Raw genomic sequence first — 17,209 nt, 5'->3', positions numbered from 1 at the left:
AAAATGGCACCGAGTAACATTTTGGCCTCTTTAACATTTCGTCCCTGACCGGAGAAACTGCTTTCATTTTAGCGAGCTGTGTCATCCTCCTCACTTAAGATAAAGTTGGCTGAAGAGGGCTTCTGTTTTGTAAACTACGCTGACCAAAATGCTTTGCGCCGAAATCCACTTCCTAGTTACTTTGTCGCCTGGTTTCCTTTTCTCTGTCAGCTGGTCTATCTGCTACAACAAAATAACTGACAGGAAGATGTTTGTTTGTTAGTCGACAAGGTCTGTGACTTTTTTCTTTTTTATATATAAGTGTTATTTCTTAGCAGAAAGCTTCCGGAATATGCTTGTTGGTTTGATTGCCCCACGCGAGCGTGGAGATGTAACGACTGCACTCCGCGCCACTTTCATTGAAAATTCTGCAGTTTTAGTTAAGCATATACACCACAAGCTACATATTTTAACAAAATGTTAGTCAGTACATTTTTCTGAGTCATCAGATGCAGTATTCAAACTCGGTAACCATAAGATTTCAGCAAGACGTGTTTCTTTTCATTGAATTGTGTGCATTTATGTCACACTGTTAAACTAAACTATACTAGATGTGTTAAAATGACCACAATTGCATATTGCGACCACAACATGGTCTAGTGGGGCATAGTTCTCCCAGGTTAGTTTCATGCAACTGTTGGTTTATGTTTATTACACTAACTAAATGTTTAGGTTCGAGGTACTTGGTGCTTTTAGGCAACACCCTAAAGAATGAGTGGAGCCTGTAGTCGTGGTATGTTTTAGGTGATAACATGGTGTGTAACCTTAAAATGATTGGCTTCACTGTCCATTACAGTGTATTGTTTTCATGATGTAATTCAACCTCACACAGGCTGCTGGTTTTGACTCTGGTCTTACATTTTGTAACTCCTGATGGCAATGAACTGTTGGTGGATGTCATGACATGATAAAACATGTAACAGGGCATGAGGGATCATTAGAACTCTAACCCCTGTACTGCAAAACACCAAGACATATGAAGATTCCTCACAATTTGAAATTTAGAACAAGTGAATGTTTGACTTTTTTGGATGAAAAATGGCTTGAAGGATGATTTCATTATCAGTCATTTTAGAACTAGTCTGTAAATTCCATTTTTTTCCCTCCCCAGAACACAGAAGGAAGAAGTAAAGACAGATTTGTTAATCTCAGATTGTTTGGATTCTGGTAAGTCAGGATGGAGGATTTCAGACGGACATACCTGCGCCTGTGTAAGGAGGGAGGCTGGGAACCTCAGGAGAGTGTTGTGGCTAAGCTCCAGGAGAGCATGACTTCTCAGGGCTCCAGGCTAGACCTAAGTGGGGAGAGCCTGTCTGTAGATACCTGCTCCGTGCTGGCCAGGGTCTTCCAAAAAGATACTGCCTTTACAGAGGTCTTGCTCAGTGACTGCATGCTCAGCGAGGAAGGTATGCATGCTTTTTAACTCTATATGTATCCTAGTTATAATAACTGTATGTTTTTTAGTAGTTCACAATTGGAATACATACTGTATAAATGTAATTATATACTTAATAATTATTTTGTTTTTCCACATGTTATACTTTGAACTTGGTTAACTGTGTCCTTTAAAATACTACCTTACCTTAAAGCCATTTCATTAGCTTTACTTTTAAAGGGGAAAGCTGGTATTACTAAAATATTTTCTGTTCTATTAAATCATAAAACCACATTTTGACTTTTATACCCCGTCTGTGACCCCAACAGATGGTTACATTTCAAACATTTCATAAATAGGGTTTGTTAGAAGTTATGTGAACTCTAGTTGTTTGTGGAAAAATGATGGTATGATGTGTGATGGAAATAAACTACCCTGTGTGTTCAAGGTAATGAAGGAACATTTTGCCCAGTGGAACAGCATGGCTGATTGCGATATGATTTTAGCTTTTAGACAACAATAAAGTTCTATGACACAAAACAATGAGACATATTAGGCCTTGAAACACAACACTGGTTAGTAGATACACTGATTTATTTCTGCTCTGCACATGTGATTTTGCATAATAAGTGTGACATTATGTAAAAATGTCTGCCTCCATGCTTGTTTGTCAGGTGCCAAAGTACTCTTGACTGGACTGTTTGGCAACACAACCGTAAAAGTCCTGGATCTGAAGGTAACACCTTCTAAGTTAGACTGCTCATAAACAAATGACTCACACACTAATGACCTTTATGATCTATGTATATATATTGACAGGGAAATAACCTGAGATCAACAGGGACTGAGGTGCTTGGAAAGTTGTTGGCTTGTAACAAGACTCTGCGTAGGTAAGAATCATACTTTTAATGTGACAATATTTTATCTACAGCACCAAATGTCAGACTGCCCTTGAAAATGTTTTTTTTTCAATTTGTCATACTCAGTTAAGAATGGGCATTTGCAATCAAATCATATTAACCTCACGCTAATATCTACAAATGTTTTAATCATACATACAGTGCACACCTTAAGTATTTGCCCCTCAGAATTTTCTACATTTCTGCAAAAACAGCAGGGGATGTTCACACTAAAACCCCTTCTTGTCCTGAAAGTCTTTAAAGTAGACAAAGTAGATGGGTTCCATCAAACACATAAAATAGAAATATTATACTTGTGCATCTATTTGTTCAAGAACATTAATCATTTGTACGTACTTTATCTATGAGTTGCAAAAGTAAGTGAACCCCTTTGTGCAGCAAAAACAGTGACTAAACGTTTCCGGTAACTGCTGATCAGTCGTCTACAATGGCCTGGAGGACTTTTTGCCCATTTCCTCAGTACGGAACTGCTTCAGTTCTTAGGTGGTCGGTTTCCACACGTGTACTGCTTGCTTCGAGTCCTTCCGCAACAAGGTCAGGACTTTGATTTTGCCATTCCAAAACTTTTTTCTTCTTTAACCATTTTTGGTTCAAATTTGATAGTATTATTCAGAATCCCTCTGTCTGTGGTGCCTGCACACCATAGTTGCTTAGTGTTCCCCTGATGGTAGATTCACGAACATTAACATTAGCCAATATGAGAGAGGCTTAGTTGCTTAGAAATTACCCTGGGTTCCTCTGTGACATCTCGGACTATCCTGCATCTTGCTTTTGTAGTGATCTTTGTTGCTCAACCACTCCTGTGGACGGTAACAGTCGTCTTAAATCTCCTTCATTTGTTCACACCCTGTGTGTTTGTGGATTCCAACCTCTTTAGTTATGGTTTTGTAACCTTTTCCAACCTGATGATCAAACAACAACTTGTTTTTTCTGGGGTCTTCAGAAAGCTCTTTTGACAGTGCCATTGTTTGCTTCCTCAAACATGTGTTGTGAAGATCAGACTGTGGCAAATCTTAGATTTTCTTAAACAAAAAGAGGCATGGGACAATACCAGTCTCATTACATTGATTAGAAACACTCCTGAACTGACTGACTCTAATCTGGCCTTGAAATTAACCTAGAGGTGCACTTACTTTTGCAACTCGCAGATATATAATGGCATTTCCTGAATGAACAAATACGTATATATATTTAATTTTCATTAGTTCTAGTGGGTTCACTTCACTTTCAAGACTTGTGTGAAAATCCTTAGATGTTTTGAGTAATTTTCATGCAGAAATGTATATATATTTATTTATAAATTACCTGGCATTTACTCTATTACTCTCTATGACTCTCACCTTTGTATCATTTGAGGATTCTTGATCATTTCTGCATCATTTCTGAATTTCAAATAACCTCCCACTGCTGCAAAAGTGAAAAATGTTCCAAACACATTGTTGAAGTGATTCATGTTGAAACCTTCTAAATGGTGTTTGCAGGCTGGTATTGGAGTGGAATGCGCTGGGTGTGTGGGACGAAGCCTTCTCGTTCTTTTGCGACGGTTTGGCCTCCAACACTGTTCTGACACAGCTGGACCTGCGCAACAATCAAATCAACCATCATGGAGCTTCTGAGCTTGCTCTGGCAATCAAACGCAACAGCACCCTAGAAGTGCTAGGTGACACACAATGAAATTAAATATGACCAAGTGATTTTGTCAAGCATTAAATAAATCTAAATAGCTGGACTTCAATCCAGCTATTAACGGTCAGCTGATGAAATAGCCCCAGCTAAAGCTAATCTGCACATGCTTTCCTACACTGACTGGCCAAAAAAAAAGTCGTCTCCTGGATTTAACTAAGCAAATAAGTACGAGCCTCCTATTGGGTAATTACTGCATGGGTGATTATCTTTCACTTGGCAACAATTTAACCCCAACTTATGCAATGAGTAGCTTCTCATTTCTTAAACAACCATGTTGAAAGACACATCCCATGGTTATGGAAAAGATGTTCGTCTATTTGAGAAGGATCAAATCATTGGCAAACTACTAAAATTGGGTTAAGAACTGTCCAACGCATTATTAAAATCTGGAAGGATAGTGGGGAACCATCACATCAGGCTAAAAAGAGAGGCAGATGAAGTGATGCACCCATCATGCCTTGTGCCTACTGTACACGCCTGTGGAGGCAGTGCTATGATCTGGGGTTGCTGCAATTGGTCAGGTCTAGGTTCAGCAACATTATGTGTCCAAAGAATTAGGTCAGCTGACTACCTGAATATACTGAATGACCAGGTTATTCCATCAATGGATTTTTTTCTTCCCTGATGGCACGGACATATTCCAAGATGGCAATGCCAGGATTCATGGCACTCAAATTGTGAAAGAGTGGTTCAGGGAGCATGAGACATCATTTTCACACATGGATTACACTTCTAATCCACCTTCAACATAGAAGGAAGCAGATCTTTAAATGTTCTTTCTTTTAATTATCATTTTCTCTGTGATTATCTTCTGACACATTCTTCACATATCAAATAACCTTTGTTAAAACTTAGTTTATAACAAAGCTTCCTGTGTTGTTTCTGGCTCTTTGTACAAAGAATCTCTAATTTTCTAACTTCATCTTGTTTTTTTTATTATTTTCACTCTTTCACAATAATCAGCTGAAGAATATATGTACACAGTGCTAATTTCTTTTAACTGGTTTATAGTTCTTGCTGATTGACTTGTTTACTGTTCTGATGTATTTTTATGACTGCTTGATGGTCCATTCTAGCCTCTCTTACGGACCTTATTTACAGATCTGAGGTGGAACAACGTTGGTCTGCTGGGTGGCAGGTCCTTGCTGGAGGCTCTGCCAAAGAACAGTAGCATAGTGCAACTGGAGATGGCAGGAAATAATATACCAAGTGACACACTCAAAGCACTGGGTACGTCTTATATATACAGACTGTACTAATAATACTGTTATCACTATAGCTTATATTTGAATAATCCTTATTGTGAAAGTTTTATTTTTCTTTAATCCTTCCAGAGCAGGCCATAGGGCACAACTCAGACAGGCAGTCCACCCTGAGGGAGAGCCACAGCAGGACCCAGGTCCTCAGCAAAGAGATTCAAACACTGAAGGAAGAGAAGGGCCGACAGGTAACCCTCACATTAAACAATGAAGAAATCCTGATAGGTTTAGTGTGCTGTCACATGCTCGTATTTTGATCTTTTTCAGACTAAGAAACTCAAATCCACGTGGACTGACTGGTAACTCATTGATTGAACAGTTTTTGTGATCCCCTTGATTACTTTTGAAATCAAGTTGCGCTGGCTGAAATAACAGACAGTCATTGAAGAACAGGGGGGCGGATTGTGTGGTTGTTATATTCCGCTCACCTTTAAATAAGGATCATCCCAAGGCATAGCACACAGCTCTGTTTTAACTGCTTTTAATCTGCTGATGTGTGTATGTGTTACTGTGGCCAATGAACAATTGGTAGAATTAAACACATCATTTATACAGACTACTTCAAAATGGAATTAACAATACTTTTGTGCTTGAATTCAAGCAAAAAAATCATACCGAACTATATTGATAAGGCCCACATCCTGTTTTTCAGATAGATGCTGTGCAGTTTGTTTGATAGGCACCAGTTTGTTTGTCAGGTTTCACACAAGCTTATTAAATGATCTAGATTTAGACTGAAATGAACCCAGCTGGTTAAACAAGGATATTGTTTGAGATTACATTTAGTTTTATTTACCAAGGTCTTAGATTCAAATCACATTTGGTTCCTAAACTTCAAACTGTTTTTGCTTTTCTTTGCCAGAAGATGCTAGATAGTGTACATACTACCATTTACAAATGATGCAAGTCTTTGTCTGAAGTCATAAAATCACTGTGAGAGGTTTTCAACATAAAGTCTAACACATGGCAAATACTAGTTCATGTGAATACCTGTGCTATCAGCTCTGTGAGGTAGTAATCAAGCACAGCGGCTCACTGAGCTGAATCTTACCCCATTTATGGACATGACTATGGTTGTTCATCCTGTCTTTTAGTTCCTAAGTCTGATGGAAACCATAGACAGGCAGAAGGAGGAGTTGGGACGCTCCAATAGGTGAGTGGAAATGCCCCTATCTTTGTCCATATTTTTTTAAACTGCTTCAACGCTATAACACTATATATTTCTAGCATAGAATAAATAATTAGATATCGATTGTATTTGAGAAATCCATATTTCACTCAGTAAATATGTATTGTGATCACGATCTGTTGTGTTCAAAAGCCTCATAACCTCCTGTCTCGTTAGGTCAACCTCCATACAAATTGGTCAACTACAGGAAGCACTGAATGAGAGGAAGTCAGCTGTCAACTCTCTCACTGCTAAGTAATCATTTCATCTTCCTTCAATGTTAAATATAGGAAGAGTAACACAGTCCTTTTTGTATGATTGTAATTGTGTGACTTTGACCATTCTTCAGTCACATACAAGGCTATGTGTAGGACAACAGTATGACCACTGTCAGTTGTGTGGCTTCTCCACTCATTGAGCCTACTTGAAATACTCATGCATGCTAAATATTTAATCAGACACCTAAAAAGACAGCTATTCTTACTTCTCAGGACCCTTTCCGACCTTGCATTAAGATCAGATCTGGGCTGATCACAATTGACCAGCTGTGTGTGTTGTGTGACCTGGCATTAACATGCTTCTCCAAATGCTTCTCCAGATCCGATCTCAATTTTGCGCTCTGTATGTAAATAAACCGCAGCATCATCTGAGGCACAGTACAATATTTTAACAGCTGATGTCTCTAATGGGGGGCGGCACAGTGGCGTGGTGGTTAGCACTGATGCCTCACAGCAAGAAGGTTCAGGGTTCGAAGGTCCATGACTGGGCCTTTCTGTGTGGAGAAAAGCGTCTTTGGATTGGATCTTAATGCAAGGTCTGAACAGGCCCTCTGTTACACAGATAGACCCACCACTAAAAGCTTATATTCTTTCAGACTGACGCATATTATGCCATATGAGCGCTCTGTCAATGAAAAGATTGGATATACCAGCAAAGATGTCTAGTTTAACATTAATACTTTTCATAAAACACTTGACGACATTGTTTCGTTTTGTTTTAGTGCATGTTGTGTTTCATGATAGATTTTTTTTGAGTTTGAAATTTTTACTTTTTAATTTTCAGTACTTAAAGTCATCAAATTTGACCACAGCATAAGTACAACGATTTGTCTTATGAGTGTAAAGGCATACTTATTTGTTAAGTATAAAACACACATCAGAGAAGCTGGAACCAGAGAATATTTTCTGAAAGTGAAATGAATGAAATTATATAATCAAGACAGCAATTCATTTACAGTAAAAACTGACAGAAGATCAGCTGAGTAAATGGCGCATTTTTTCCAAAACTCCGACCATATATTGTGTTGTGCAGGTTGCAGATGACAGAAGCTGCTCTCGCTCTGTCAGAACAGAAAAACCACAACATGGGACAACTGCTGTCTCGAGTGAAGGCTGAGAAAGAAGAACAGAAGGAACGACAGAGCAGAGAGAGGAAGAAAGAGCAAGAGGTACAGAGGAACTCTTCAGTTCTGAATAACTGGTGTGGAGTGTAGGTTTGTATTACAAAATGCAAACCTAAACTCACAACCAGTCATTAAGAACTGAAGAAGCCACTTGAGTGGTAAAATGTGCTTCAAGAAAACTCCAACAAGTCCAATTGCATTGTTTCAGCTTGTGTACTGTATATATTATATGTGTTTAAGCCATTAATGAAAGTTTTCATATTTGTTAATACATTTAACACTGCTAAGGGGAAATCAATTTTGTTATCAACTGTTTTTTACTGGGTCAAACAATGTCACATAATAATGAAGAAATATGTTCAGCCTACACATTCTCATATATAGCTCATATAGAAATAGACTTGTTGACCTTATCAAAGTGGGTATTACTGCTCGTTGTAAAAGTAAGCTTCCCATGTAATTTGACCCAACTTTTAGATATTACAAATATTTCTCTATGATAATTTCCTCTTGCTGACTTGTTAAATCAGAGCTGTTGTTTTGCGTTCTAGCTTTAGAGGCTATGGACATGAGATTGGCTGAAAGTTGAGAGGGCGGTAAAGCACAAGCATCAGAAATAGTCTAATCTGTCAAGAGTCAGGAATCTTCATTCTGCAACAAAATATTTACTAGCCATTACATGTTGTTGTTTAGATACTGTATTGCTGAACAAATGAATGAATCTTACCTGTTTACCTCAATGAAGGACAACGCACTCAGAGAAGGAAAACTCCTCAGAGAGATCCAAAACCTGACAGAAACCAACGACCAACTCAGGAATAAAGTATGTCTTTTCAAAATAGTATGAATGCATTATTTGCACTTTTATTTTTATTATTATTTACACAAAATGCATTGTAAGTACTGTGAGCCTAGTTGTGGTTGCTTGTCAGGTGGAGGAGTTGGAGCGCAGATGTAAGTGTCAGCAGCAGCAGATCTTTGAACTGAAGCAGGAGCTGACCAACAGAACAGCTGAGCTCAAGCTGCGACTAGCACAGGCAGAAGGTAACATTCACAGCTGAAAATGCAAGAGAATGTCATTTCCTCACATGAGACCCAGCAGAGATTTTCTGTGTTCCATATGTGTCTAACAGACTGCCTGGAAATAGAAAAGCGAAGGTCCAAGCAAGTCTTGGAGGACATGGACAGTCTCCACCAGAAAGAGGTAGTATCTTTGTCACATAGATATACATTCATCTATACATTCAATATTAAATCCACGATTAAACCCCAGGAAAAAAATGCAAAAAAATATCGTTCTTGTGCAGGTGGAGCATGTCAATCGACATCTAGAAGAGAGCGAGAAAGCTCTGCAGGAGCGCATCTTCAAACTGGAAGGACAGCGGATACACCTGGAAGAGGTCAGAACACAGACTGTCCATGCTTAAAACATTAAAACACAATAATAATAATAATGGTAATAGGGACGTTCCTAATGGATGGCATCTCACATCAGCCAAATTCCACTTTCTAACTAACACACAGAGACAGACAACCATTCAAATGCTGAGCATTTGTTGGCTTCTGTTCCTTCACTCTGCAGTGCAACTCGGCTGGGTTTAGGCAGGGGGATTGCAGCAGTCAGGTCAAGATCCACATCATATCTTTATAGAGAGTAAAGTAATAGTAAACATTAAGAAAACCCCTTCGATTAGTTGATTTGGCCAAACTTTTTAAATGGTACTCTAAGCCACGTATTAGATAGGGTGTTACAGTATTCAGAATCATTTTATCTTGTTTTACTTTTTAAGATCATGAACCACTTTTATTTATGTAGCGTCGATAACGACACAAATTGTCACAAATCGTTCTGCCGAACCTAAAATCTTAATGCCCCAGAGCAAGCCCTGAGGTCAAGGTGGCAAGGAAAAACTCCCTTTTAACAGGAAGAAATGTTGAGTAAAACCCAGCTCATATGGAGGGACCCATCTGCTTGAGGCTGGCAAGTTAAAGAGACAGAAAAAAAGGGAGGTGGGATATAAGGGATGAGAGGAGAAGAGAGTTGCAGAAGCAAGAAAGAGGTCAAAGTCAGCTTTATTGTCAATTCTGACATGTGCAACACATAACAGGATTGAAATTACTTTCCTCAAAGGCCTACGGTGCAGCAACTTATACACAAAATGTACAAATATGAAATGTAAAAATATAAGGAAGATATATATATATATATATATATATATATACATACATATACACACCCGGGCGGCACAGTGGAGAGGTGGTTAGCACTGATGCCTCACAGCAAGAAGGTCACCGGTTCGAATAAATGGGCCGGCTGGCCTTTCTGTGTGGAGTTTGCATGTTCTCCCTGTGTCTGCGTGGGTTCTCTCCAGGTACTCCAGCTTCCTCCCACCATCCAAAGACATGCTCATTAGGTTAATTGGTGATTCTAAATTGGCCGTAGGTGTGAGTGTGAGTGTGAATGTTTGTCTGTCTCTGTGTTAGCCCTGCGATAGACTGGAGACCTGTCCAGGGTGTACCCCTGCCTCTCGCCCGATGACAGCTAGGATAGGCTCCAGCAGACCCCCGTGACCCTTAACAGGACCAAACGGGTATAGAAAATGAATGAATGAATGAATGAATATACACACCCATATACATATACACATATATACTACACGCATACATACCTAAAAAAATAGAGAAAAAAAAAAAAAGTTATGGAGCTAACAGTGCTTTGACATTTGAAGAAAGTTGTCTGTATTTTCCAGACAGTTATTCAAATTCACGACTTAGTATCCCTTTTGCCAGGAATTTTCCTCTTCTATGGTCAAGGTTACCATATAACTATTAGTGCTGAAGAGTACAACTCTAAAATAGTTGTTTAGGGTTAGTAAAGTTGGTGAAAACTCTGTACTTGATATGATCTGTCCAAAACTATATCCATTTAATCGCCTTTATTTTACAGAAAAAAGTGTCATCACCTGCAGCTCAGTATTGAAATCACTGCTGGGATCATGTGACATGTATGCATTAAAGTACTGTCCATCTGTTTTAGGAGCTGAGCAAAGCTAAAGCAGCATGTGTGACAGAGAGGACCCAGGCAGAGGACGAGCTGAGAAGAGTGCGAGCCCAAGCGCGTCTGGAGGAGGTAGGTGGAAACATCTCTGTCTTTCACTGAAGTCAAGCTGTTGAATTATATGTTCCAATTAATAATTCAGTTGTCAACGTGTACCTCATAGCTGTACTAGCCACAAATCTGCTGCATATTTACTGAAGGCTTTAATTGTCCACAAGTAAAACCCAGGTGAGCGCAGCTTGCTGCCTGTTCCCTGTTGCATTGTTTGGTCGGATGGGTGGAGCTAGGCTCTGCATCTTCTTCATGTTTTCCAAGCATTGTTATGTTGAGCCTTGGTTGTGTTGAGTCCATCTGGGTTAAAAAACTGATTCAGTCAGATTCTGCCAATACAGTTCTACCTTAGTGTGAATTTAACAGGCTTTCAAAATGACTTTAAGTCTTTAAATCCATCTTTCAAGGGTCTTGAAAATACTGTAAGTGAGGCCAACCAAATGTTGCATCTTGTTTCCTTGTGTTTTAATATATTGCTACAGTATGTAAAGAATAGCAGGAGGACCTAACTGCAGATGACATTACAGGCCTCAACTCCACTGTGGATGAATCTAAAATGCCCTAAATGTCCAAATGGCAAACAAGGACAATTCTTTTCCTTTGGGTTTTTTTTTTAATTTTATGAGATACTGTTGTTCACTATAATGTCAGCTATTTAAGATGTTATGGCTAAGACTGCTGCATTGCATTCAAATAAATATTAATTGATATCCATTAAATAATTAAATAATGACTATTTCTGTGAACATGATTGTGGAGGAAAAAGAAATTGAATTTACTACTAACATCTTTATTTGTGGAGAATTGACATGCCTTCTGCTATTTTGTCAAAGGGATGTCATACATTTAATTTACGTTGTCTTACAGGGTAGTGGCATGTCACTGTCTGTCATAGACTCTTGCATCTACAGCACACTACTCTTATGTATCCACATCTTTACTCTTAACCCGTTTTCACTTATGCACTTCATCAAAAGACATCAAACAGCCTTTATTCAGCTGTCATGTACAAAGTCACAATCAGAGTAATGTCTCATCCCATCCCTTAATGTCCTGTCACGTCCTATCTTCTTGAAGTTTGGCAACCAATCAGTCAAATGATGATGTGTGATGGTGACACTAACAGTCCTAAGACCGAGCTGTTAAAGTTGTCATTAATGAAACTAGAACAGGAAAATAAACATTACCACTTTACATTACTACTGTATTTTAAGACATTTCACAAACCATTCATTTTACATTAGAATGGCTTTCATGCAATGCTTTCCTTCCATCTTGTTTCCTCTGAGTAGCAGGAATATGTGTCATCTATGGAGGAGAAGCTCCACATGGTGCGTTCCTCCCTGCAGGAGGTCCAGCTTCACTGCTCTCAGCAAAAACAGACCACCTCCGAGCTACAGGCCAAGAACAGCCAGCAGAGTATTGAGATGGACGGACTACGGCGCAGAATAGAGGAGCTCCAACAGGTCAGGACCCACCGTCTGCCCGCCACTGCAGACTCACAGTGTCTCCAAAACCACACTTATGCCACGATGACACACACGCACACACAATACCAGCCACACTATTATAGCTATGGAAAACCTTCATCCATCTGCATTGCCAAATGCTGTATGTTGTTATTAGATTCACTTTAACATGTGAAGTGGGGCCTCATAAACGTGACATCCGACAGGCATCTCAGTGGTTCAGTGGTTAGATCTGTCACCTCACGCTGACAAGCTCCCAGCTCTATCTGTGTCTAGTTTGTCTGCTTCCTGTCACAGGGTTTTAGGTCAAACTTTTCCATACTGTGGGACACGTGTCAAGGATCCTGCATGAGGTGAAAGGGCCTGGTGTTTTCCAGTGTTCTAAAAACAACAGGAAGTCAGTCATTGTAATTCGGCTATTGAAGTGGCCTCAACCTGGTCTTGACAGGGCTGTAGTCTTTCAAATGTATGCAGTGGAAACTGAATATTTAACTAAATGAAATGAATCATTAAATGTTATTCTTAACAGCTGTTAAAAACTAAAGTAATTTATATTCAGGTGAGTGAGTTTTGCACTTCAGAGAACTGTGCTGCTTCTCTTAGCTTGTGATATACTGCCAATTATCCAGTGTGTACTACAGACCACAAACTGGCACCCAGTGCGTGCTGGGGCAGATTTTATGGTTGAGCAGGATAAACTCCATCTGATACTTAGACTATTGTATAGTAGCCTTGTTCATTTGAAATGCCACCAGAAGTCATACTGTAAGTAAAGGGTGTTCATTAAGTAGAGGTACCATGCTGTGGATGTTGAACAGTCGCTGTTCTGTTGCAGGAGCTGTCGGGTAAAGACCAGGAGAAGGTGGCTGAGGTGAGCCGCGTGAGGGTGGAGCTGCAGGAGCAGATTGGACATTTGCAGGCAGAGAGGACAGCACAGGCAGGACTGAAAGAAAAGATCAGTGCTCTGGAGAGGGAGATTAAAGGTACACCCTCCCCATTTCTGTTTATTCTCTTTACATATTTTTTCATTTATAAAAATATACATTTCCTGATGCAGGATATAGACTAAAACAAACCTGAAATATTTTCTGTGCTGCTTTCTTGTATAACTTGTTCAATCTGGCCTATTGTCTTGTAGTACTTAGCAGTAACCACAGAGAGGCGCTCCTCGACAAGGAGAGTGAGATGTCTTCCATGTTGGAGAAGTTACGGCTGAAGGAGGCGGAGATCCAGAGGATGAGGGAGGATGAGGCCCACAGAGCAAGCTACCTGCAGAGTGCTGTCCTTGCATACGTTCAAGGCTCTCCTCTAGGACATTACAGCAGCCCCAAGAAATGACCCAGACACATCAACATCTGAGTTCTTGCACAGGTCAGAATAGCCCACCGGATAAGACATGGAAAGAAAATTTGGATTATATTCCTTATTTTCCTGCTTTTTCGAATAGAATAATGGGGCATATGAGCAATAATCAAACCTAACACAATGTGCAGATCCAGTTACAAAGTGAAGGTTTACAATATCTAGATGTTCAGTCATCAGTGCTTGTGTGATTTAAACTGTATCCTAGTTTGCCCTTGTTTCTATTTTATTGCTACGTTGCTTTAATGCCTTACCTTTAATCCCAACACATGAGCTGTGTCTAGTGTAAAGAAAATGGTACTCAACTTTACACATGCATTTTTAAAATAGATGGGATGCTGTAAAATGTTAATAAAAACAGAATGACTTTCTAATAATTTAAACTCAGCTGCTCAACAGTTCAGGGCCTTCTTTGTCATATTCTTTGATTTATATGTTTTCGGTGGGTAACTGATATTGACTGCAGCAGGCTTGCTTTGCAGACTCACTCATTTACCATGGAGCCATGCTGATGGTTTCAGATTTATATCAAATGTCACATTTGGTAAAACACGCGCACAAGCAAATTGTATTAACCAGAATAAGCACAAATATTAACTACCACTGGTATGATATAAGATCTAAACAGCCAAGAGTTGCTTGTTGATTCCTGGAGGGCATGCATGCTCTTACAGGCCAACTCTGCTCTCAGCGTTGGCTTCTGCTCTCATGTCATTTGAATGGCAGCATTTATTGCTCTATAACCTGCATACCCATGCCATTAACACTAATGTACCCCCATATCATCACAGATTCTAGCCATTGAACTTTGCACTGATAACAAGCCAGGTTATCCCTCTAACTCTGGTGGAAAGGTGGAAGGTGCATCATTTCCAAAAAGAATTTCAAATTTGGATTGGTCAGACCACAATCTTTCAGAGGTGACCCCTCACCGTTACTTCTGAAAGACATCTGAAAGGATTTGGCAATTTGTGCGCAGGAGCAGGATAGAGTTACAGGAGATCGGCAAAAGCAAGGTGTGCTTTGGATTCAGACAATGTGCATGCATCACTGCTACTTTGCATGGCAACATCTGTCTCTTTAGTGTGCTCTTTTAATAATTACGTTGCCAATCAACAGAATTAGGGTGAGATGTCCCACCAGATTTTCTATTTTAGCATTATACAACTTTTCCAGTGTTGTGTTTTGCCTTTATCCCAATGCTTTTGAAGCGTGTTGATGCATAGGGTCAAACTTAAAATTAGTTTATGTCATTTTGGGCTTTTTTTGTTAGAGGTAAATAATTTCCATATCATTGTACCCGTTTTTTATTTACATTTTACACACCATCCCCTTTTTTTCAACAACTAAATTGTAACTTAGTTTAAAGTCACTTTTGCTGGTATGGATGGCAATATTGTTGATTTCTTTTAAAAAGAGTGTGTTTTATTACAGCTAGATTCTTATTTCCATTGTTTGTCCATCATTTCAGTAACAGCTGAGAGCTGGGAACACATCACTGTAGAAATGTCAGCATGGTCGGAATGAGAAAAGATTATCTCTGTTACCACTTATTTGGCAGGGGGTCGTGGGGGGTGGAGCCTATCCCATCTGACATTTGTTTAGAGGCGGGGTCGTCTGTCTATCACAGAGAAGCAAACAACAACTCACACTCACCTACAGCCAATTTAGAATCACCATTTAACCTAACATTAATGTCTTTGGACTGTGGGAGGAGGCCAGAGGACCTGGACAAAATTGTCTGAAGAAAGAATGGTCAACTAATCGGACAAATAATGAGAACATCATCTGCCTACATTGCTAGCTGATCGTTTAGTTAAGTGAAAAACAGCAGCAGTAATTGATCAAGGTCCCATGCTTGAAAATCCATCCATGACATCTGCTGGGGAAGTCCAGAGAGGAGCCACGTTTCACACATTATATCTTGTGGTCTATATGTAATTTGTTCCATATTTTTGCACATTAATGCACTTGAGGCAGAACAACTCGATGACCAACTGCGTCCTGGTGTTTTATGTGTGCTTGGATCGTTGCAAAAGATTTTCTATTCTTATGTCATCTTGAATGGGATAAACTGTATTTAACATTTCTTGTACATGAGCACCATATCCATTCGCACTGTCTAGCCCCATTCTACAAAACCTGTTCTCCTGTCTAAACAAATGCAAGGCAGTGAAGGATTGTGTGAGTGTTTCATACAGAAAGCTCTGGTTCAATGCCTTAATATTGTATCTCACAAACCAGACCTGTCTCCACTGCTTACACAAAGCAGGGAACTGTTTTTACAAATTATATTTTATACCCTAAATTAATTCTTAATGCAGTCTTTTATAATACAAATTACAGTTTTATATCGATTGTTTTTCAGACATTGATGGATATTTGTGATTTAATTTGTTTTATTTCATGCAGTAAAATGTTCTGAAATCTGAAATAAATATTTTCTCAGTGTGTGGATGTTTCTATGATTTATCTGGTTTATTCTGTTATTCTGTGTGAGAGATAAGGTTACAGTATGGCTGTGATACCCTGGCGGGGTGGGGATGTATGAGGTCACCAGTCTTGAAACTGCGAAAGAAAGCCAAAGATCCTGAACTGCCAAGATAGTTCACTTCCGGTTGAGGCGTATGAAACCTTTGTCAATATGTAACTAGAGATCCTACACTTTGTTAGCCTGTCTTGTGCAGTAGGGTTATCAAGACTAAAAAAAAAAAAAAAAGCTATTTTTGGATTATTCATGTTCAGTGATCAAATGATTGAACTAAATGTTACATTTGTTTTCACTACATAAACCATTTGTTTTGTGGTTCTATTAGACATCTGGATTGAAAACATGAGGCACTTCTGGGACAAATTATTCTAGGGATTCTGAGGAAATTAAATTAATGAACTTAATTAACTGACCCCTAAGAACTACATACCTTGAAGTGTGTTTTTTTCCAGCTTGCATCTACACTAGCATTCGGAAATCTGTGTGACTATGTCAGTCACAACATCACATATAGGGTCGATAAATTAATAATCACCCACCAAAAACTTGTCAGCAGTGGTGATCCTTGGCTCTATTGTTGACGCACTGTGGGGGGTTTATGGTTTATGGTTGTTTTTATAAAATATGACACCATATGAGGAAAAAGTCAGTAGTAAGCTTAAGACGTTTTGCAACAACAAAATGTCAAACATGTCCAACTAGAATTGACAAGATCCAGCAAGTGAAGGAAACTTAAATCTGTTATAAAGGATATGGACTAAACGCCCAAATGGCGCTTCGTGAAGCCAAGACGGAAGTACAGGAAGGGAAGCCTCTCCCCCATTACGACTCTTCTTTTCCGCTTGCTGCTGTCCCTTTAAAACCACTCGGTGTTTTCCGGAGACGCTCGGAACTGCTTGTCATCAACCTCTTTCACTGCAGCTCCATCG

General features: G+C 39.3%; 1 protein-coding gene across 2 annotated transcripts; it reads left to right on the top strand.

The window, feature by feature from the left end:
• The first annotated feature begins 52 nt into the window (after positions 1-52).
• Positions 53-16,728, top strand: lrrc45 (leucine rich repeat containing 45). 2 transcript variants are annotated; one of them, XM_084568007.1, is made up of 18 exons: positions 53-270; positions 1,151-1,445; positions 2,089-2,150; positions 2,234-2,304; positions 3,816-3,994; positions 5,122-5,250; positions 5,355-5,467; positions 6,374-6,432; positions 6,625-6,702; positions 7,759-7,894; positions 8,595-8,672; positions 8,782-8,893; positions 8,983-9,053; positions 9,157-9,249; positions 10,887-10,979; positions 12,251-12,424; positions 13,263-13,410; positions 13,566-16,728. In XM_084568007.1, exons 2-18 carry the CDS (start codon positions 1,217-1,219, stop codon positions 13,763-13,765), a joined length of 2,025 nt encoding a protein of 674 aa, XP_084424133.1. In that variant the 5' UTR covers positions 53-270; positions 1,151-1,216; the 3' UTR covers positions 13,766-16,728. The 2 variants fall into 2 exon arrangements, with proteins under 2 accessions (XP_084424133.1, XP_084424134.1); XM_084568008.1 differs by lacking the exon at positions 53-270 and having other exon boundaries at positions 1,127-1,445.
• The last annotated feature ends 481 nt before the right edge of the window (positions 16,729-17,209 follow it).

The sequence above is a fragment of the Chelon labrosus genome (assembly GCF_963514085.1).
Source record: "Chelon labrosus genome assembly, chromosome: 19".
NCBI classification, from domain to species: Eukaryota; Metazoa; Chordata; class Actinopteri; order Mugiliformes; family Mugilidae; genus Chelon; species Chelon labrosus.
The sequence above is the reverse complement of the archived record's forward strand: the minus strand, read 5'-3'. Positions and strand labels throughout refer to the sequence as shown.